This window comes from Brassica napus, chromosome A7 (assembly GCF_020379485.1).
Source record: "Brassica napus cultivar Da-Ae chromosome A7, Da-Ae, whole genome shotgun sequence".
NCBI classification, from domain to species: domain Eukaryota; kingdom Viridiplantae; phylum Streptophyta; class Magnoliopsida; order Brassicales; family Brassicaceae; genus Brassica; species Brassica napus.
In genome coordinates, this window is record NC_063440.1 from 17,254,325 (window position 1) to 17,275,525 (window position 21,201).

Sequence of the window (21,201 nt, forward strand, 5' to 3'; positions counted from 1 at the left end):
TGTAAAACTAAAGCATAATAAAATTTTACAGTTCTCAATGCCCCCACCAAACCAAATAAAAATTAGACTAGGTAATCAAGTCTAAGGGCATCTCCAACCCCACTTCATTTTTTTTTAAAGTGAATATGGAGTAAGAATTGCTCCAACCCAACTCCATATCTCACTCCATAATAGAGTTTACTCCATAAATGGAGTAATCTATTTTTTTTTTGTTCATCACTCTATTTTGGAGTGAAAAATAGAGTAGGGTTGGAGCATTTTTACTTCATTTTCACTTTTACTCTATTTTGGAAGAAAAAATGGAGTATTACATTGGAGATGCTCTAAGGGCATCTTCATCTCTACTCTATTTTTTCCTCTAAAATGGAGTAAAAGTGAATATGGAGTAAGGAATGCTCCAACCCAACTTTATATCTCACTCCATAATGAAATTTTCTATTTTTTGTTTGTTCATCACTCCATTATGGAGTGGAAAATAGAGTAGGATTGGAGCAATTTTACTCCATTTTCACTTTTACTTTATTTTAGAGGAAAAAATGGAGTTATACATTGGCGATGCTCTAAAACTCATTTCAAACCCTATTTTATAGTAAAATTATCTCTAACTCCACTCCAAAACTAACTCCAAAATAGAGTAATAGACATGATTACTCTAAATATTGAGTAAACCAACTCATTTCTTCAAAATGGAGTTGAACTTTTTAATTTATAAAATGGTTTTCCATATTTAAATATTTTTGTTTTCAATATAATTGTTCTAAGTAAATAATAATAATATTATTTTACTATATATATTATAAAATTTACTGTTAATATTTCTTAATTATATATATAGCCATCTAATGAACTATTTTATGCAACAAAATATATATAATATAAAACATAACAGATCATACATATAAAAAAATCAAAGATAACAAAGCTTATTTTTTACTTCGAAATGCATTAGTTGATCATTTGTGGGAAAATTATACTTATTCTAATGAATCATTTAAGTTGATGTATTATTGTGTTTAAGCTATATAATGTAATAAATGTTTTCTTTTTAAACCTTGTGGAGTAATTTTATTTATATAATAAAATTTAATTGTGGTTAATATTGTATTTAATATAATTGTTACAATCTAAAAATGTATTGTTTTACAAATAGTATAAATGGAAAGTGATATTACTAATTTTTAAATAAATATAAAATATAATATATTAAGAATATTCTATTTTGGAGTAGAAAATGGAGTAATACATTGGAGTAAAATTTAATTCCATTTTAGAGTTACTCCATTTTGGAGTGGAAAATAAAGTAATATAGAACCAACCCGTTAAAAGAAAAAAAATAATGGCTTGATTATTAACCAATATTACAAAGAAAGCTAGAGAAATTACATGAAACCAAGAATGTGTAACAGATCATTAAAAGGAATCTTCTACCATAGAATATAGACAGTACAAATGGTAATTTATGTGCCTTACTTCTCCTCACGTTTCCATTGCTGAAACTACTGTACCAACCAAGTCCTTTTCCTTTTTGAGTGGACCAAAGATTTCTGATATATATATCCATTAGTTTCTGCTTAATCAGTTCATGAATTCCAGCACGAAGGTGGTATGCCTTGCTTCTCAAACCATTCAGGCATGTGGAACCGATCATAAAGTGTCCGTCTTACATCTTCTTCCTCTGAAAGTTGCTTTAGAAGTGGAAGTATAACGTCCAAAAGCTTCATGTGTTGATAATTTTCGATTAGTCTCGAGAGTGATGATAACAATAATCAAAAGGGATGCATGAGAGAAGAGCAATAAACTAGTAGAGACCTGAGTGTCATTAGGCTGCCCAGCGGAAAAGGCAACACATGGAATCCCATTTGATGGTTGCAATAAGAAGCTGAAAGGATTGTTGTCAACAATCACAGTCCTAGACATGTTCGTTGATGTGCTTAACAGATCCTTCACGTGATCTCTGTATTGCCTGATTAAAAATCAAACAACAATGTACAAAGATCTCAATAACCTACCAAACAACAAGTGTAAAACAGAGCAAGTATCAACTCACGTGCTGACTGTTGAAGGTCGATAAAGTCGGTTGCTGAGTACTTTCCTAGTATCTATCCTGTCCACAAGTGGTCTCGCATACCCTGCAGGCGAGAAACACGAACGTTCAAGTCTAACAGATTACATATATGAGTATGCATTTGAAATAAAAGAGACCTTCGAGACCAGCGGTGAAGAGAACAAGATCTGCAAAGTGGCTAAGTTGCTCTAAGAAGTCGTGTAATCCAGGACGCTCAAAGACCGTGACATAATTGATCTTAGGTTTCCCATTAACTTCCTTCAAGACAACAAGAGTGTGTCATACTAAACCGAACTAAACCAGCCTAAATTACATTTACAATTTGACCAATCTAAACCGGGTAATAGAAAGCAAACCTTGTCAGATGACAAGCACTCAAGCTCGAACCAGTTTAATCCAGCGTCAATGGCTTGATTACGCAAAGCAGCAGGTAGACTAGAAGTCTCATATGCACAAACTAACGTCTCGTCCAAGTCAAGAACTACCTACAAACAAACACACATATTCAAACTGATTGATAAGACGAAGAAGAAGAAGAAATCGAAAGCGTGCCTTGAGTCTCTGGAATCGGCTGTGTTGGACTTCTATTGAGGACTCGATTTCCACGGAGGCGGGAGAATCATCCGCCGCCGTTTCGAGAAGTTCGATGTTCGGTAAGGGTTTGAAACCATCGGCGGAGGAAGAGAGGAGGGGATGGTATCCGACGGCGCGGAGGATCTGGAGGAAGAGCTGGTAGAAGAAGGCGAGGCAGTTCACCAGAGTCTTCCACAGTTGAAGCGACCGACGAGAGTATACGACATCGGCCTGAGTCAGCTCGGCCATGTATCGGTGGAGGCGATTGGCGCGGAAGCAACTCGGTGGGGAGTTGGAATCTAAGGTGAAGAAGGAAGGAAGCAATCTAAGCTTTTGGGTTTTCTTCTTCCTTTGATGTTGTTTTAATCTAATTTTTAATTTGATTTTTAATTAGGAGAGAGAGAGAGAGAGAGAGAGAGAGAGAGAGAGAGAGAGAGAGAGAGAGAGAGAGAGAGAGGTGTATGTGTGTGTATCTATGGCGATGGTTCGATGAACAAGTTTGAAAATGACATTTAATGATACGATGCACGCGCCCACTTGCCTATTTTCGGAACTCTTTATAATTTTTGTTCAATAATATTCTTGTTCTTATAAGATTTTTACTAATTGATTTAGAAATTTATATAAAAGTCACTGTGAAATCATTGTTCAATTTCGTATATTTCTTTTGAATTTATATATTTATAGATTTTTTTTCTAAACCTGGCAAAAGTTACTGTGAAATCATCAATAAATTAATATGGCTAAATCTTATAAAATTTTAGTTAATATTTAGAAATTGTTAAATAAACAACAGTTGATTTTACAAAAAAGTTATCATTTATTCTCATAATACATAATTTTTCTTAGATTTCTAAATCAATTAAAACCTAATAAGCAATAACTCCATTGAATATTTATTTAGTAATTAAGAAAATTAAAGTACTTTTCTTCTTAATTATCATCCTAGTTCAAACACATATATCCCAAATATATTTTTTATGAAAATAGTTTAGAGTAATATAGCAAACATTTCCAAACTATAAAGCCAAATATATACTTTTCTATTCTTTTTTAACATATTAACTTTAAGTTAATATCAAATCAACGTGACATATTACATTAACCATAAATTATACCAAACATATTATTAAGAAGAACTTTTAATAGAGACATTGGTAATACGATGCTACCTAGCGCATTCGTACGATATGTTAATTCGTTACCTTTTTTCCACTTAGTTTTTGGTCTTGTAAGATCCTCTTGTGATTCTTGATTTCTCTTAAAAAATCATTAGACTTTATCCATATGTTATATTGCAATCCATCCCAAATATTTCCACTACAGTAGATAACGTGTGCAGTAACTATCCATCCATGGTATTGAAATTTCTTTGCTTTGAAATCGTTAAAGCCATATTTTCAATTTGTTTTGTTGTAGAAACATTTGCAGACTCCTTGCTTCTGTTATAGACCTCTGAGAAACTTACACACAGTAATTCACCACAAATATTATCATAACAATCGCCCCATTGCCTAAGAGACGACGCATCCAGAAGATGATTGACGCAGAAGTCTCCTTTGATACAAGACCTACACTTTTCTTCATTCGGTGATGGCGGTTTCCAATATCAAATTGCTTATTTAATTCAACGATTTTCAATAACTCGAGAATAATAAAAAACACTTCCAAAGGAGACAACAACAAGGCCAATATCGATGTGGACCATACTTGATGACCATAGGAGAAATATTAGCATAGATGGGGCTATCGGAGATATTAACCAATCATACTCGTCATTTTAACAATTTTTGTTTCAATAAAGAATGTAATTTTAATATTTTAATACAATTTATATTTATTTTAAGTTTAATATTAATTATAAAATTTATTGATATGATAAATATTTTATTTATTTTAAATGCTGTTAATTAAATAAGTATAATTAATAGTAAAATAATGTATTTTAATTATTTTTTAATCTACATTAAAATGTCAAAATAACAATCTTCATAGAACATAGTGAGTATAAATTATGTTTTCGAACCTAAGTTGATGAAAGAGTATATATTTTTGTCAAAAAAAGAGAGTTTATATATCCGGTTTTATTAGCTTCTCATCGTTTCAAAGGTCACTCAAATCCATTTATATTTTATTTGAAATATTTTTAACCTAAAAATCAATTCGTAGACAATATAGCCAATAGGAACAATACAGATTTCTAAACTGCACGAAGACGCTTCTTCCATCCGTATAATTTTCCTTTTGTCCTTTTCTCCATGTACACTTTTCCTTTAACATGACTCTCCCGGTTTGATTTGATTTAAATTCGGTTTAACTCCCATTTTGCTTACAAACCATTTCAAAATTTCGGGTTTCAATTTAGGGGGAAAAGCTTGAACCAACTTGAGATGTCTGATTTAATTTTGTAAAGGGTTCCAACCTGTCAAATTTGACTAACCTAATTGAAACCATACACGAGACAAAATTTTCTATTGTATTTGCTGAAAGGAATTTGATCCATTCATTGCTAGTATGAAGTACAGTGACACACGCGCACATACACACACGATCACATGCTCGCAACTTATAATATTCAGTCGCTCTCTCTGTCTAATCCCAAATCTACAATGATCATCGAGGAGAGGACATATTTGTCTTATCTCTGAACCGAATTTACGGAAGCTTATTTCATTTTTTCTTCAAAATGAATCATCAAGATATACTTCGGTTAGTTTGTGAACTTATATGAACGAGCCAGATGTTTCGTGGGTTAACTCTTTGGTAAAGACAATGTGGTGTTGGAGAGAGGTTTTGGGGTTGTCATGGGCTGAGCAAATGTACAGAGAGAAGTAGCAGAGTGTGGAGTAAACACACACAAACTTACCTTTTTTTTTTGTCAACAAAACACAAAGACAAACTTAAATAGCTTTATACTTTGGTTTTAGGCAATCTTTGCAATTTAATTCTTTTATTTTTGTAACTTTCTTTAGTTGTTTCCGGAGACTTCAGTGGTACTGGTAGTATTTTTTTTTTTTTTTTTGGGCAACTGAAGATTTTAATATAAAGCAGGAAGGTTTAGGAAATTCAAGAGCTTGGGCTTGGGCCAGAATGAAGACAAGCCTTGGTACTGGTAGTATATGATATTATTAAACTCAACTCTCTTTTGGGCTTCTATGTGTTCTTATTGGGCTTTTAATGAGGCAATTGTGGATGAGGGAATTCAACACAAACATCTCTAACAAAGAAATATGGTTAGACAAGACTAAGTGAAGTAGCTTGGTCAAAGTTGAAACCACTTGAGCGTGCAGGTTCTACAGGTAGCATGCACAATTAATAGAAAGAATGTCGTTTATTTTATGTGTTAAACGGATTTGATTATATTTAATGGCTTTCAAAACAGGCTTTATGTTCTCAATCACCCATTTAACCTTTTTTAAAAGGAGTTCTTAGCCCTTCATCACACTAAATCACTTGCAATCTTGGATTGAGATTATGCTCTCCTTTTGTGTGTGTGCGCGTGTGCGCGCGCGATATACTTCAATAAGACGGCGGTACACAAGCCATCAGAAGCTTTGCTGCATAAATGAAAAAAAAAAACATTTTCAGACCTTTTGATAGGACATGTGCATCAAATAATTCTACTTCAAACAATTGTTAGTGTTTTCCTTCTTGAGTCCACCACATATATATGTGGTCTATCATTCAGATTGGTTGGTCACCTTATTTTCAGATTATTCAACTTGATTTAAAACGTGTAATTGGTTAGTCATTCATCCGAATAAAAGAAACCATCAAAGAATGTTTTTGGTAGGGTGGCTGATGTTTGATAAAGTCTAATTTTGAAGTTTTCATCAAAACAGTAGAGTTTTCTTAGATTTAATAAGAAAATACCACAAGTCTTATAGGACGCACGTGTGACTCAGGCACATCATTACGCACGTGGTGAACTTCTAGCAAAATCATCATAGAAATAAAAGGGCCGAGTTCTACATGTGTGTCTCACTTACACAAACAAAATTACAAAAGGTTTGAGTTAGGTTCCTTTGGCTTTGGTTCAAAGCAAAATGATTCACATATTGAAGTAACAACTAAAGCCAAATGGAGTCGTAATAAAGTATTACAATATTTGCGAAGAAATTATATAAGTATATATACATGTAGAAGATGATGTAAATAAAATGGATTGATAATGGTTGGTAACGTATATACTGTGTTTGTGTGTTGTGAGGACTGAGGAGATTACTTAGCCTTTACTTTTCTCAAAGAGAAAGCTTCATGCATCATTTTGAGTTGATCATACTTGTCCACTTATTTTCCATCACCTTTTCAAGTGAAAAATATATGTTTATGTTTCTCTTAACGAACAAGGATGTTTCACCCTCAACACGCGGTGGACGCACTGATTGTTACCGAAACGAAAGATTAGTCTAGTCTTAGATAGTTAAAGTGTTGGTGTGACCTGTTCGAAAACGCGACCGTCTAGGCACTGTTCGGACGTTAACCACGGTGAATATGACAAATCGGTAACGCAAAGTGTTGATCCGCGTAAGACCGCTTAATTTCCGTGTTGACCGCTTAATTTCCGCCTAATTCCTGAATTGACCGCCTAAATTTTTTTTTGTCCGTGTAAAGTTGAAACACAATTGATTGTTTTTTACTCATTATTGACAGATTTTATTTAATTATTAATTACTAAATAATTACAATTAGGCAATTAGCTATCAAACCCAAAATAAATACATACATACTAAATTTAGGAATTTTTTTTGTACCAAACACACCGTAATCTAAATGTTCGACAAATCAAAAAGAGGCCGTTTAAAATTATATATAAAAAGTTATATAATTATATCTAAGAACTTGTTTCATCATGTTTAAAATTAGCTAAACATATTATAAGTATATTAAATTGTATTTAAAATTAGACTCCGTGTATTCTCCTAGCTAGTACTCCCTAATTTTTTTGTAACTCGCTAGGCCAGGAATTGCCGATCGACTACCACCTATCATATAGTTCCAAACAGGGGATGTGACTAATCACTGATCTAATCTCAATTAAAGAAATGCTGAGGCTTCCTGCCATTAAGCATACCCTAAACCAAAAAAAGGTATTTATCATGCATACAAATCAATCCACGATCGAATTTTGTTAAGTTACTACTCTGCATTATCTATAAACTTATTCTGAATACGTGAATGATGCTGAGACATGGTTTTACTGGAACATGCACGAAACATAAAATTCACTTTTGATCATAATTTTGAATAAATAAAAAGCTGTGTTTAGGAAGCAAACAAATTCTTTAAAACATTATAATCCATGGTTAGAAAATATAAAAGGATAGAATATATACTTTGGTGTATACAAGTAGGAAACAATGTGGACAGTGAAAATGAAATGAAGTATGCTTCTAAAAGTGTTGAAGTATAAATGTAATTAGTAAGATGGTGCTTGCACAATTTTTTTGTTTCTATGGGCCTTTCTTTAGGTGAGGATTGAGACAATCTTTGGAATCTTTGAATCCACTCTTCTCTCCAAACTCTACTTTGCTATGACAACAACTTCAAGATAGATTAGTTAGGCGAATTAGATTACATTTTAATTCATCTGAAAGGCTTTGGAAACCAGTTCAAGATAAACGCATCTCACCAAACTATTAATCACAAAACTAATTAACGTTAACAATAACAATTTAAATGTATAATTTTAATTTCGTTGCTCTTATATTTCCTTCGATCTATCTCCCTCTCTCACAAACATACTGATATTTTAGAGAGCCTTGAAGATATTTTTTTGTTCATTTCTTCTAACTCAGATGCAACCCTGGAGAAGAAAGTTTCCATTGTTCGAAACAGGAGTGACAATGAAACAGAGGAAGAACAGTAATCTCTCGATCTTCGTCGTCGTCTTCTCTGTGTTCCTCTTCGGTATCTTCATGTACAACGAGGACGTCAAATCCATCGCCGAGTTCCCTTTCTCCAGCTCAAAACCTAGCGACGTCCAAGAGAGCCAAGAAGATGCTAAACCGATCACAGAGGTCACGGCACTACCAGTACAAGAACCGATCAAGAACTCAGACCCAGCTCATGATTCGGCGGGAAACGCAGACCCAGTTCAGGACTCGGTCAAAAGCCAAAAGCTTGATCATGATTCAGTGAGAGAAGCAGAGCCATCGAAGACAGAGGAAGAGAAGAAGATTGAGCTGTTTGCTGCGGCGGAGGAAGACGACGACGTGGAGCTGCCGCCGGAGGAGTGCGACTTGTTCACCGGAGAATGGGTTTTCGATAACGAGACGCATCCGTTGTATAAAGAGGATCAGTGTGAGTTCTTGACGGCGCAAGTGACGTGCATGAGAAACGGGAGAAAAGATTCTCTGTATCAGAACTGGAGATGGCAACCCAGAGATTGTTCTTTACCAAAGTAAACCGGAAAAGCTCTGTTTGTCCAATCGGTTATCGGTTTGGTTTAGTTTCGGTTAAGTCTAATTTGTCTCGGTTTTGTGAAGGTTCAAAGCGAAACTGCTACTGGAGAAGCTACGAAACAAGAGAATGATGTTCGTTGGGGACTCTCTTAACCGGAATCAATGGGAATCGATGGTTTGCTTGGTTCAATCAGTGGTTCCTCCCGGTCGAAAGAGCTTGAACAAAACCGGTTCTCTCTCCGTCTTTAGAATCGAGGTAATTAATTAACAAACTTCAACTAATTAATTAATGTTTTATAGGATTATGAGAGTAGTTAGTAATTAATTGTTTTTTGAATGTAAAAAAGGATTATAATGCAACGGTGGAGTTTTATTGGGCGCCATTTTTGGTGGAATCAAATTCAGATGATCCAAACATGCACAGTATACTTAACCGTATAATAATGCCTGAGTCAATAGAGAAGCATGGAGTCAACTGGAAAGGCGTTGACTTTCTTGTATTCAACACTTACATCTGGTGGATGAACACATTCGCCATGAAAGTCCTGTAAGTGCTTCTACTACATTACTGACTCTATCGATATGTGTGTAAATTACAAAGTTGTCAACTGAGATGGTGTAACAAGCAGACGAGGATCGTTCGATAAAGGAGACACTGAGTACGAAGAGATCCCACGGCCAGTAGCGTACCAGAGAGTGTTAAGGACTTGGGGAGATTGGGTGGACCGCAATATAGATCCTCTACGTACCACTGTTTTCTTCGCCAGCATGTCTCCTCTCCACATCAAGTAACTAATCCCTTAACTCCCATCTAGATTTCAGGTTAAGAAAGCTTGTGTCTTGCTTAGTTGCTTGATGAACTGATTCTTTTCTTGCAATAATGAAACTACTCACCACTTGAGAGGTTTTGTCTAGTGCCACCAATTCAGACGTGCCCTAACTTGAAAACCAAGAAACCAGTGAAAATGAGATAACAAGTCCTTGTCCCTTGAAAAGGCCACAAAATTTACAAACTTAGCATATTATTGTTTATTGGTATCTTAGGAGCTTGGATTGATGAACTGATCATAACTAGTGATGCTTTGCTTGCAATATGAAACTACTCACAACTTGAAGTTAGTTAGTGATCGTAGCTAGTTGATCCTTTTAAATTACAAAAAGTCACATGTGCCCTAACTTTAAAGCCAAGCAACTACCAGAAAAGTAGATAACAAGTCTTTTTTTTATTATATCATAGGAGCTTGGACTGGGAGAATCCAGATGGGATAAAGTGTGCTTTGGAGACGACACCGATCCTCAACATGTCAATGCCGTTCAGCGTAGGAACAGACTACAGGCTGTTTTCAGTAGCGGAAAACGTCACGCATTCTCTTAAAGTTCCGGTTTACTTCCTGAACATTACGAAACTGTCCGAATACAGGAAAGACGCTCACACTTCGGTTCACACAATCCGACAAGGCAAAATGCTGACGCCGGAGCAACAAGCCGATCCCAACACTTATGCTGATTGTATCCATTGGTGTCTTCCTGGTTTGCCTGATACGTGGAACGAGTTTCTTTACACACGTATTATTTCTCGTTCGTGACGTCCTAAAAGATAACAAAAGAAATGTTTTGGAATCTTTCTTTTAAAACCTTTTTTTTTCCTCTATGCTCCATCGATCCGGTGCCTGGAAATGTTATTATTTTCATGTTATAATGTTCATAATTTTCAGTAACTGTAATTGTGAAATGTTTTCTTTTTTCTTCTTTAAATGGTTATTAGAGGGCCTTTTAACTGTCTTTGTACACTCTTGAACTTTGGAGTGAGGTGGAAAGCAAAGGATGCCAAATGTTTTTGTGTTTTGCTTTTTTCGGTCAATTAATTATGTAAAACTTACCCACATCCTGTCATCCACTATATCTACAAGCATTCAATATATTGTTCACAGGAGTATATATATAAAGGTCAATCTGTATTCATTTCTCCTCCATTTTTTTTTTTTTGGGTTGGACATGATAATGCACTAATTTGGACAAAATATAGGGGGCCAGTTATCCCATTTCACAATTAGAGTCTTGGTTCAGAGCCCTATTCAAGTTCACGCCTTTCACATATTTCTCTGCCACCAGTATAACAACTGAACAACATATGATCCAGTTCCTAAAATAGTTGTGGTTTCTTCCTATTTGATGATCATCATGTCTTTGTTGAATCTCTAAAATTTTCCCCTTTCTTTATTGCTGTACATATATGAGTAAATGGTTAAAAAAAATACTAAACCTATACCGTTTCGCCGAAATTCTGCAAGGACGACCATCAATACTCCCTACTAACACATCTATGGAGGCAGAAGCAATTGCATTGTTGATGGCAGTACACGAAATAAATCGTTTATCATATAGACAAGTCACTTTTATAGGAGACTGTAAGCAGTTGTTTGACTTCTTAAATCTTCATCAAACAGCTGAAGATCAAATGGAAGAGCATGGTAACGAGGCAACCACAATACTAACTGACATTGTAAAAATAAGGAAGCCTCAAAGCCAAGACTACTCTTTTCAGTATGTTCAAAGGTCTTTTGTGGCCTATGTTGATAGACTTTCAAAGGAAGCAAGAGTAAGGAATGATAATTATGTAACCTCATGGCGAAATGCTCTGTAATGATCCTTATACTCTGTTTTCTTAAGTTTTAATGAAAAAGGGTTGACCAAAAAAAAAAAACTTGTTGTGTTGTGTCCAAACCACATTAGATATAAATTTTGGTTAACATTAATTTTCACTTAGAACAGTTTTTGTTGAATGTAGACCTCAAGTTAAACAACCGTTGATAGTAAAATATTTTCTAAATGAACTTGTTGCCTAAGTCCAATTTTTGTGAGTAAGCCGATGAAAACAAAAAACTAAAAGATTAAAATATCCCTCAGCCAAAATTGAGTAAGCAACACCAGTTTTTAAAGAGAGTACAACAACCATAGATTAAGCAACAGCAGTTTATTAGAGAGATTACAACCAAAAATAGCTTAAGCAGCAGCAGTTTCCAAAAGCTTCTGATCGAAATGCCATGTCCCTGAACAAATAAAACAAAGTGTAAGTGGACGAAATGAGATGTGTGTTTTTATTATTTATAAAATTGAGAAGACTAATGGTTACCATGTCCTTTGCCGAGTCTTCTAAGCTGAGAGACATACTCCGAGATTTTCTTAATAGCTTCAACCTGCGCAAATAATGTTTATTTCAACTTCATTAGATTCCCTTAAGACCAGGCTTTAGATCACTATGTCTTCACCACTAACATAGAACGTGTTTTCTTTTGTTTGTTTTACCTGTTCGTTCAAAAACACGCTCTCAATGAAATCAGCCAAGTGGACATCGTCGTTCTTCGAAGCCACCTGTTGTTCACAATATTAAAATGCAACTTTTATTCTTTCTTGAAACATTAGACTGAAAAATGACATGAATACCACAAACAAGAATTGGTTTTCAAGGAGTAATGGACTTACACTGTGCACATTTAAGAGCTTCTCATTGACCAGTTTCTCCAATGATAGAGCCAACTCCATGGCTGTAACAAATAAAAGAACATCATCATCATTGTTTTGCAACTATACATATTCCACAAAAGGGTATCCATTTCTGAAGAAAAGTCACAACCTTTCCAAAGCTAATGAGAAAGAGGCTTACCATAGAGAGCATCTCCTTTCTCAGCGTGGTCAAACTCAGACTGAGGGATCACCATAGGCTGTAGCTTAACCCTCCCACCACGTTTGTTCTACAGAACCAAAACAAAACGGTGTCAGAAACTAATCTCAAACAATTAAGGATTATGAACGAAACATATTAGCCAAGGACCTGATACTCCATCAACATCTCAGCGTGGTCTCGTTCCTCCACACTCGAGTCCTTGAAAAACCTGACAACAAGACACACATCAAAACAAACTCATTAATCAATAAAAAGACACAACCTTTATCAGACAACCGAACAAAAAAACGTTTCCACTCACTTGGCAAGACCTTTCAGAGCAACGTTGTCACGGTCGAAGTAAGCGTACAAAGCGTGATACACATACGACACATTGTATTCAACACTGCATCAAAACAACTCAGATACATGACGTTTACAACACAGAACGATTGAAAAAGGAGCTTACTTGATCTGCTCATTGACGGCGGCTTCGCACTCAGGGGAGTACAAATGTCGAGCGAGCGAAAGCTGCGGACTCGAAGGGACGAGATCGAGCTCCTTCTTCACCTCCACGAACGGCTCGAAAACGACGCCGCTTAGTGGCTGCGTGGAGGCACGAACAGAGAAGGAGAGGTTTCTCCCCGATGAAACGGAGGAGGAGAGAGGAGAGACGTCCTTCTTCACTCCGTGAACGGTCATGAGCGAGAACGTAGAGGCAGCTTTGAGAAGCATTTTGGATCTGTCTGCAGCGAAGAAATGGGAAGAGAGAAGAAAGGAGGCGACTTGTGGCTAGGAGGAGGAAGGAGAGGAGATATAAAGCGAGGTTATGTGGATGATGAGGCTATGGATTGTCGACACGTGGATGGACGAGATTGAGAGTTGGATGGAGGCGCGTGGTTGGCTCGTGGTGTTATTGCTTCGCTGGAAGATATTTTTCATTTTTTGCCTTGGTATTTGCGTAAATGTGGCCCCTCTTTTTTTTTTTTGTCTTTTCAGCTTTTCATTCAATTTTTCTTGCTGTAAACTTTTCAAAAAAAAAAAATATATATATATATATTTAATTATGATAAAATTATGCTAATTTATCAAATTATTTGATTTGAATTAAACAGTTTTTTATAGTTAAGCACTTTATTAGTTGTTATAAAATATAATATTTTTTGCATAATATAAGATATATATTTAACTTAATGATTTGATTTTCTTATTCATTTTTTTGAGTAACTTTTTATTCATTTTTCTAAATCTTTAAAATATGTTTAATTTTAGAATAATGATATGCATAGTTAGGTACATGGTTGCCATATCTATGGTTTATTGCGACAGGTTATCTCACCAGTCATATATATATGTACTAACTAAGGTTTGTTTGTGTGTCCAACAAAGGAAAAATAACATATTTTGTGGTTGAGCTTCACACGTGGTTGAGCTTCACACGTTCTAAAGATACAAGATGACCGGTTTAATTTAGAGTCAGACCTGAGTGAGAGATTACAAAAACTCCATCCAAAAGATCTACAATATTACTTTTATATAATTCTTAAATTATATGTATAAATGGTAACACACCAATTGGAATTTGGAAACTTTGACCGTAATTGTTGAATCTTTTACCCCTTTGTGCTTCCTGTAAGTGACCACCATCAGGTTCTTTAAACAAAGCCCAAAATGAAAACAAAGGCCCAAACTTAAAGCCTAGTCAAAGACAGCAGAAGAAGACAACAATGATCAAAATCAAGACTTTTGAACCTGCAAAAAGAAGACATTCTAAATTGTTTCTCCAATCTTTACAGTTGTGACATCTAGAAAAAGATATATAGCCAACCATTCTATATTGTTTTCTTCTCTTATCATCTATAAAATCATCTGTAAACACTCATTGTAAAGCATCTGAAATACAATAATAAAGCAGAAACGTTTTATCTTTGTGTCACTCTTTCACATTTCCTAAGTTAAAAGTGTTAAACGATTAAGCTTATATGCAATTGTGTATGCGTTAATGATTTGGCAACTTTGTATGTATTTCATGATTTCATCAGTCTTCTCTTTATATAATATACATCTATCTGTCTATTTGATGATGAACCTCTTATCCTATAGTACCTTCTACAAACCCAAATTCTAATTTCTTCAATCAAGTTTGACAAACACAGAGAACTCTGTTTGATGAAATGGAAGCTTAGCCAATATACAAACACAAACTAAAGACAAAATGGCTAAAAATTCAAAACTACTTGAAGAATCAAAGAATTGCAAAAACAAAATCTACCACTACCAAAACTCTCCACTCATTTCTATTGACTTGTGGAAGCAGAAGCTTCAGGAACATCAATCAACGGTTCAGATGTTGTTGCTGACGTCTCTTCAGGTCTAATCTCTCTGAGTTGCGTCATAACTTGTTGAGCTTCAGGTCGTGCTGACGGTGCAGGATCCACGCAATGCAAAGCCAGTTTAAGCGTATTCAACATCTCATCTCCCACAGTGTTCACATCATTCAACAGCTCCACATCAAAAACCTCATTAGTCGACTCTTCTTTAACCGCAGCAGCAACCCACTGAGGCAGCAAGTCCACACCGTTCAAAGCCTCGCTCGGAGACTTGCCAGTCAAAAGCTCCAAGATGATCACACCAAGGCTATAAACATCGGTTTTCACGCTGGCTTTCTTCAGCTTAGAAAGCTCAGGTGCTCTGTAACCTAACGCACCAGCTGTTGCTATCACGCTTGATCCTGCAGCTGTTGTCATTAGTCTTGAAAGACCGTAATCTGAGATCTTTGCGTTGATGTTCTCATCCAGAAGTACATTGTTTGATGTTAGGTTTCCGTGGATGAGATTTGCGTGCGTGTGAAGGTAGAACAACCCACGAGCCATTCCTTTTATTAAACTCATCCTTGTAGGCCAGTTGATACGAACATCTTGTCCCCTTGCTGCAGTTTCAAAACATTTAGTTAACAACAAACATTGTTAATGTTTTTTTCATTGAAGTTTGAGGTTAGTACCATGGAGGAAAGTGGCAAGACTGCCTCTAGGCATGTAATCAAAGACCACAAGCTTCTCTCCCTTGGGTCCCAAGTAATAAGCTCTAAGTGCAAGAAGGTTGGGATGACGTATGCGTCCCAGTACATTAATCTCGTTCTCGAACTCTTTCTGACTTTTGGTGATCTTCTCTCTCAGTCTCTTCACTGCAACTTGACTTCCATCTTCAAGTGTAGTTTTGTAAACTGTTCCATAAGTACTTTTCCCCATAATCTCTGCTGTTGCACACAGAAGATCATCTGCAGTAAACGTCATTGGCCCATCAAAGTGAACTAGCTTCCCTCCGGGGTCTCCTCCTCCTCCAGCTTCAGCTTCTCCTCCTTTCTCCGTCTTTGCAGCTGCAGCTCCTTGTCCTGCCTCTAGGCCCTTAGGTTTGGATTTGTCTTGTTTCTTCCTCAGCAAGCAACAGATGAGAACAAATACAAGGATAACAAGAACTATGATGAGTGCTCCAGAAGCAATGAGGAGGATGTCTTTGGTACTCAGACTCCTACGAGGAGACGATGAAGGAGGATTTAGAGTAGGACACAAGGTGGAAACGCTGTATCCACAAAGCTGCAAGTTTCCGACAAAAGAGGAGGAACTGAACTTTTGGGATAAGAGAGTAGGAACAGAACCAGATAAGTTGTTGTAAGAGACATTGAAGAAAGTAAGGCTTTTGAGACCAGTCAATGAAACAGGAATCTCTCCGGTGAGTTTGTTTTGAGACAAATCAAGATGTGTAAGAGAAGAAATGTTCCCTAGAGTTTCAGGAATCTGGCCAGTGACAATGTTACTGCTAATATCAATTGTTCTAAGCTTAGTAAGTTTGCTTAACTCAGAAGGTAGGGTTCCACCGATCCTGTTATGACTAAGGGAGAAGACTTGTAGGTGAAGTAACTTGCAGAGGGAAAATGGGAATGGACCAGTGAGAGAGTTGTGGTCAAGAGACAAGACACGGAGACTAGGAGAAGTGTTGTTGTTACCCCAAGTGTCTAAGACTGGACCAGAGAGGTTGTTGTGGTCAAGGGCAAGAAACTGAAGAGAAGAAGAACGGGTGAGACTCACTGGGACTTGACCAGAGAGTGAGTTGAAGCTGTGGTTAAGCCTAAGAAGCTTAGTAGAATCAGCAAGATTCTGTGGAATACCTTGAGTAAGAAGGTTACTGCTGAGATCAAGCGTTTGAAGGAAACGAGAGAGACCTAGAGACGCAGGGATGGAGCCGGAGAGACGGTTGTTGAAAAGCTGAACTCCTCTGAGATTAGGAATGAGTCCTAAAGACATTGGGATGGAACCTCCTAGGTTGTTGTCATGGAGACTAAGCTTACGTAGAGCTTGAAGCTGTCCTATTTTCTCAGATATTCTACCTCCAAGAGACTTCCATGGAAGCTGAATCACTATAACTTGACCTTGGGCACATTTGATTCCTGCCCAACCTCCAGAGCAAGCATTTAGACCAGAACCGTTCCAGCTTCTCAAGTAGCCTCTTGGGTCAATAAACTCTTGCTTGACCGCTTGAAGGCCTTGGTAGTCAGCTTGTGTGATCACTACACCGTCCCAAGCTTGGCTTGAGCCTGGAGAGACAAAGAAGAGGAGGAATAGGAGTAGGTGAAGGAGAAAGCGGCTTCGAAGTGAAGCCTGAGGCTGATCAAAGGGTTGACTTTTGGTAGTAAACTCCATGGGACAATGAAGAAGGTTGAGTGAGTTCCCTAATTAATGAGGAGGATGAAACAGCGTTTGAAAGAGTTTTGTAAAGTGAGAGATGGGTTTAGTTGGAAAAGAACACAGCACGTGACCATCTTAGAGAGAGAGAGAGAGAGAATCTTTATGTTCTTTTTATCTTCTAGTGAGAGAGAGAGAGAGGAGACAGATCAAGTGATGGCAATAAGAGGTTGGTGGGTGGAGCAAAGGCTCTCTATCTTGCCTAATACTAAATGATCTCCAACGGCTAGTTTTTCTATTGGGTTGATCTAACTCATGTCATTTTGTTTAACTGTATCATTAAAATATACAATTTAACCACAATACAAAAATGTTTGTTCTAGCAAAGACATAAGTATTTTATAATGAGAATTATCACGGTTTTTTTTTGTTGTAAACTACTCATTTTACTAAATTTGATAACAAGATTGTTCTGAATAACAACTATATCCTATTATGTCTAATTTGTATGAAAAAATATACTCCATACTAGAGCTTCCTTTTAAATATGAATATGAACAATGCTAAACGTTTCAAAACTATTTTAAAGCAAAACAGTTATCACGATTCATAATGAAAATAATACAATTATCAGCTTGTGAATTTTCTGAAAAATAATACAATTATTAGGCAATACTAATGCCAAATCTGAGGAAGAGATCAAAAGCATTGATCATCTGAATAAAGTAAGCAAATAAAAAATAAAAAGACAACACTTTTTTGTTTGCAGACCAGTAGACCAGCCTTCGGTTAATGCGCCGGAGCTGGCCTGTTGATAACAAACCGCTCTCCTTCACTTCTCCTCCAACGGCTATATTTGTGGGTCCCATGAGACAGTGATAACTGATAACTAGATCAGCTAAAGCCCAAGTGTGCGAATGTGTGTTTACAAAGCCAGTTTGTCATGGTGAATGACGAAAGTACCCTCAAAGGTGAGAAGTATAATAATGTGAAGTTCAAGAAGACGACACACGACTTTGAAAACTTGAAGGTGACTGAAAATGAAGAGAAGGGTTGTGACTTACGAGGTTTAGTGTTTCGACGTTGATGTATATTTACTTCTCTTCTTTAATAAGACAGTTGCTTAGCCCGTTAGATATGTAGCTTTTGAAGTTCAGTTTAAAAGTTCAATTGTATTCCAATTCAAACACTTACAGTCTGAATCTAAAAAATTGACCATTTTATCTCCAGAGAATGTCACGTATCATCCCCATGGATACAATATGGTTGCAAGAAATAAATATTTTACTATGCAATAAATTTTGTAGATGTCATCACAAATTTTGTTCGTCTCAACAATTTTTTTTGGAAGAATAGATACAAAGATGGTATATGTAGTAGCATGAAGAGCAAATCATCCAAAACAGCAAAAAAGGGTCAAAAGCAACGCAAAATCTCAGAGAATAGTTATGTGGATATTCTATGTAGCACACAGAAATGTGACAATAAACTTTGCATAACAAAGTGAAAACCCATAAAAACTCACTTGGATACGAATGACTATGCACACATTGAACCCTACTATCTAATAATCCATAAGAAGTAACAAAAATTAGAATACAACAGAGTGTAGAAGATTGTAAACAGTGTGAGTAAGAATAGGTTTGGTTAACAGTGTGGCAGCAGGGCCTCCCTTTTGGTTAAAGAATTTCTTTGAGAGTGAGGAGGTCCCCAGCCCTCTGTTTATTGATGGAGTATAGGCTGGTTGTTTTTTTGGCCGTAAGATAGGAAGGCTTCATGTTAACCTTGTTTTTGGGGGGGGGGGGGGGGGGGGGGGGGGGGGGGGGGGGGGGGTTTAGGCTTTTGAGCGTTGGATGGATTGGTATGTAGAGATCCATTTCAGTGGGGATTCTAGTTGTAACTTTTGTGAACATTGTTCCAGTTAAAAAAATAATCTAACAGATGACAAAAAAAAACGTCTACATAACCGAGCTGATAGTCTTTTGCCACAATCACGTGAGCGAGATGAACTTCTGGTGTACTGAGATAAATCAAGACTATCAAAAACCAGTATCACACATTCTTAATATCGTGAAACCCGACTATATCACCATATAATGAACAAACATAGCTTTTCGATCAACTTCAGACAAAAGCAGAACCAAGATAGTCATGTCTTTTCCAACCACAAAACATGAAAGATTCTAACTCCAAATTATACAAACCAAATGATCAGAAATACAATCAAAGCTAAAATGCTTCCATGTGATTAAACATTTAACATCATAACACAAATCCCAGATTAGAGGACGAAACAACAACAATTGTCAAGAGAAACCTCTCACCTCTTCTATAAGTTTAAACTCTCGCCGCAACAGCTGAAGCCGCCGCCGAAGTAGCAGAGCCACCAAGGAAGGAGAGTAACCCAGCGTTAGCAGGCTCTTGATCGTCCATGAACAGATCATCCGGAACCACAAACGCGCCGTGAACGCAAACAATCGCGACTCCAATCATCAACGCGGACGTCAAAAGCGATCCAACGCTCGTCATAAACACGACAACGACCGTAGACAAGACGAGAGCAAGGAGAGTCTCTCGATCCGAGAAGGTGCGCCCGAAGACGACGAGCGGCTGATCCGACGGACGGAAGAGGTAGAGGAACATCCACCCGGCGAGGAGGCCGAGGAGGACGAGGAGGGAGAGAGGGTGCGAGAAAAGCGAGAAGGCGAGGACGAGGGAGACGACGGCGACGTAGTTCACCTTGAAGTAGGCGAGATTCTTCCGGATCCGGGACAAGGCGTCGGTGAGGGATTCAGGTCGCGCCATGGAGCTCCGATCGACGAGCTCCGCCCAGGGGCGGCGTTGTGATAAGCCGTCGCGGATCGAGGCGGAGAGGCGTGAGAAGAAGGTGCGGAAGGCGGGGGTGTTGATTGGTGGCTGAGATTGAACAGCTTGCTGATTGGTGACGGGGAGCGTCGGTGGAGTGGACATGGCGGTGCCGGTGGCGCGTGAGGTTAGGTACGGCGGCTGATTTGGTTGAGAGGTTTGGATCTTAAGATTGGAAAACAAAGAAGTGCAATTGGTGGATCAGATTCAGATCAGAGCTCCGTGTTTAGATACTTTAGGGCCTCTGATCAATAAAGGTTGCGCCGGCCCAATACCGTCAAGGCACGGGTTCGACTCTTGCTTTGTATTTGTTTTAGATGTTTTTTTTCTTTTCATTTTCCTCGATCAGTTTTATTATTTTGTTGATATATTGGACATTTTACCTGAATAAAAAAAAATTCTGAACTAGAAAAAATCCTAAAGATATAAATAATCAATTCGAAAATTTATGGATATAATAAACAATGTTCTAAAAATGTTTTTTGGGTATTCTAATTTTCTACAAAATGTCTAATTATAGTCTAAAAATATTTTTGAACATTAAAAATATATTTTTGATAAAAAAAAGTTTTTCAAATTTTTATATCTAAAATATCAAGTAAAAAATATTGAATAAACATATAAATCCCATAAAAGTGGCTATAATCCCATAAATATTGAATAAACATATTTACTGTAATTTTACTTTTTAGATATTAATCATTTTATTCAAATTTTGTTCTTTTCTTTTTCTTAGTCTAATCTTCGTATTCTTAGAACACCAATTGACAAACAAAATATTACTAAGGTAAATATCGTAAGAGAAATATTAGCGTTTTGTCACTGGAGAGTTTACTTTTCAATGTTGGATTATTATACTATGGTTCCCAATGATGACTGCGGTTTGAGCCGTGCGGGACAAACAGTTCAACTGCGGTGCAGTTTTATCAGTTATAAAAACGTATAAATATA

At 36.7% G+C, this 21,201-nt stretch overlaps 5 protein-coding genes across 5 annotated transcripts; 1 reads left to right on the forward strand and 4 right to left on the reverse strand.

Moving 5' to 3' along the window:
- Positions 1-1,319: 1,319 nt before the first annotated feature.
- On the reverse strand, positions 1,320-3,038 carry LOC106352902 (CTD small phosphatase-like protein). The gene is made up of 6 exons (XM_013792555.3): positions 2,618-3,038; positions 2,422-2,550; positions 2,203-2,323; positions 2,048-2,129; positions 1,810-1,963; positions 1,320-1,715 (listed from the first exon to the last, which is right to left on the reverse strand). Exons 1-6 carry the CDS (start codon positions 2,885-2,887, stop codon positions 1,581-1,583), a joined length of 891 nt encoding a protein of 296 aa, XP_013648009.2. The 5' UTR covers positions 2,888-3,038; the 3' UTR covers positions 1,320-1,580.
- Positions 3,039-8,331: 5,293 nt separating this feature from the next.
- LOC106352903 (xylan O-acetyltransferase 1) lies at positions 8,332-10,889 on the forward strand. Its single transcript, XM_013792556.3, has 5 exons — positions 8,332-9,041; positions 9,127-9,298; positions 9,390-9,589; positions 9,672-9,830; positions 10,280-10,889. The coding sequence occupies exons 1-5, from the start codon at positions 8,437-8,439 to the stop codon at positions 10,626-10,628; spliced, it is 1,485 nt and encodes a 494-aa protein (XP_013648010.2). The 5' UTR covers positions 8,332-8,436; the 3' UTR covers positions 10,629-10,889.
- Positions 10,890-11,926: 1,037 nt separating this feature from the next.
- LOC106352904 (ferritin-3, chloroplastic) lies at positions 11,927-13,512 on the reverse strand. The gene is made up of 8 exons (XM_013792557.3): positions 13,176-13,512; positions 13,029-13,112; positions 12,875-12,935; positions 12,707-12,794; positions 12,526-12,587; positions 12,349-12,414; positions 12,176-12,239; positions 11,927-12,092 (listed from the first exon to the last, which is right to left on the reverse strand). Exons 1-8 carry the CDS (start codon positions 13,439-13,441, stop codon positions 12,046-12,048), a joined length of 738 nt encoding a protein of 245 aa, XP_013648011.2. The 5' UTR covers positions 13,442-13,512; the 3' UTR covers positions 11,927-12,045.
- Positions 13,513-13,727: 215 nt separating this feature from the next.
- Positions 13,728-17,403, reverse strand: LOC106352905 (probable leucine-rich repeat receptor-like protein kinase IMK3). Its single transcript, XM_013792558.3, has 2 exons — positions 15,708-17,403; positions 13,728-15,635 (listed from the first exon to the last, which is right to left on the reverse strand). Exons 1-2 carry the CDS (start codon positions 17,401-17,403, stop codon positions 15,004-15,006), a joined length of 2,328 nt encoding a protein of 775 aa, XP_013648012.2. The 3' UTR covers positions 13,728-15,003.
- Positions 17,404-19,479: 2,076 nt separating this feature from the next.
- LOC106352906 (PRA1 family protein B1) lies at positions 19,480-20,548 on the reverse strand. The gene has a single exon (XM_013792560.3). It carries the CDS (start codon positions 20,353-20,355, stop codon positions 19,723-19,725), a length of 633 nt encoding a protein of 210 aa, XP_013648014.2. The 5' UTR covers positions 20,356-20,548; the 3' UTR covers positions 19,480-19,722.
- Between the last annotated feature and the right edge of the window lie 653 nt (positions 20,549-21,201).

Bases quoted from the DNA above. Each gene is read 5' to 3' on its own strand.
- LOC106352904 (XM_013792557.3), bottom strand. From the start codon at position 13,441: ATGCTTCTCAAAGCTGCCTCTACGTTCTCGCTCATGACCGTTCACGGA. The intron at 13,113-13,175 runs GTAAGCTCCTTT...GTTTTGATGCAG, and splicing joins GCCGTCAATGAGCAGATCAA to TGTTGAATACAATGTGTCGT. The intron at 12,588-12,706 runs GTAAGCCTCTTT...TATTTGTTACAG, and splicing joins GAAAGGAGATGCTCTCTATG to CCATGGAGTTGGCTCTATCA.
- LOC106352903 (XM_013792556.3), top strand. From the start codon at position 8,437: ATGCAACCCTGGAGAAGAAAGTTTCCATTGTTCGAAACAGGAGTGACA. The intron at 9,042-9,126 runs GTAAACCGGAAA...GGTTTTGTGAAG, and splicing joins AGAGATTGTTCTTTACCAAA to GTTCAAAGCGAAACTGCTAC. The intron at 9,831-10,279 runs GTAACTAATCCC...ATTATATCATAG, and splicing joins ATGTCTCCTCTCCACATCAA to GAGCTTGGACTGGGAGAATC.
- LOC106352906 (XM_013792560.3), bottom strand. From the start codon at position 20,355: ATGTCCACTCCACCGACGCTCCCCGTCACCAATCAGCAAGCTGTTCAA.
- LOC106352905 (XM_013792558.3), bottom strand. From the start codon at position 17,403: ATGGAGTTTACTACCAAAAGTCAACCCTTTGATCAGCCTCAGGCTTCA. The intron at 15,636-15,707 runs GTACTAACCTCA...TTGAAACTGCAG, and splicing joins TCTTGCCACTTTCCTCCATG to CAAGGGGACAAGATGTTCGT.
- LOC106352902 (XM_013792555.3), bottom strand. From the start codon at position 2,887: ATGGCCGAGCTGACTCAGGCCGATGTCGTATACTCTCGTCGGTCGCTT. The intron at 2,130-2,202 runs GTCTCTTTTATT...TCTCGCCTGCAG, and splicing joins CTTCACCGCTGGTCTCGAAG to GGTATGCGAGACCACTTGTG. The intron at 1,964-2,047 runs GTGAGTTGATAC...ATTTTTAATCAG, and splicing joins CGACCTTCAACAGTCAGCAC to GCAATACAGAGATCACGTGA.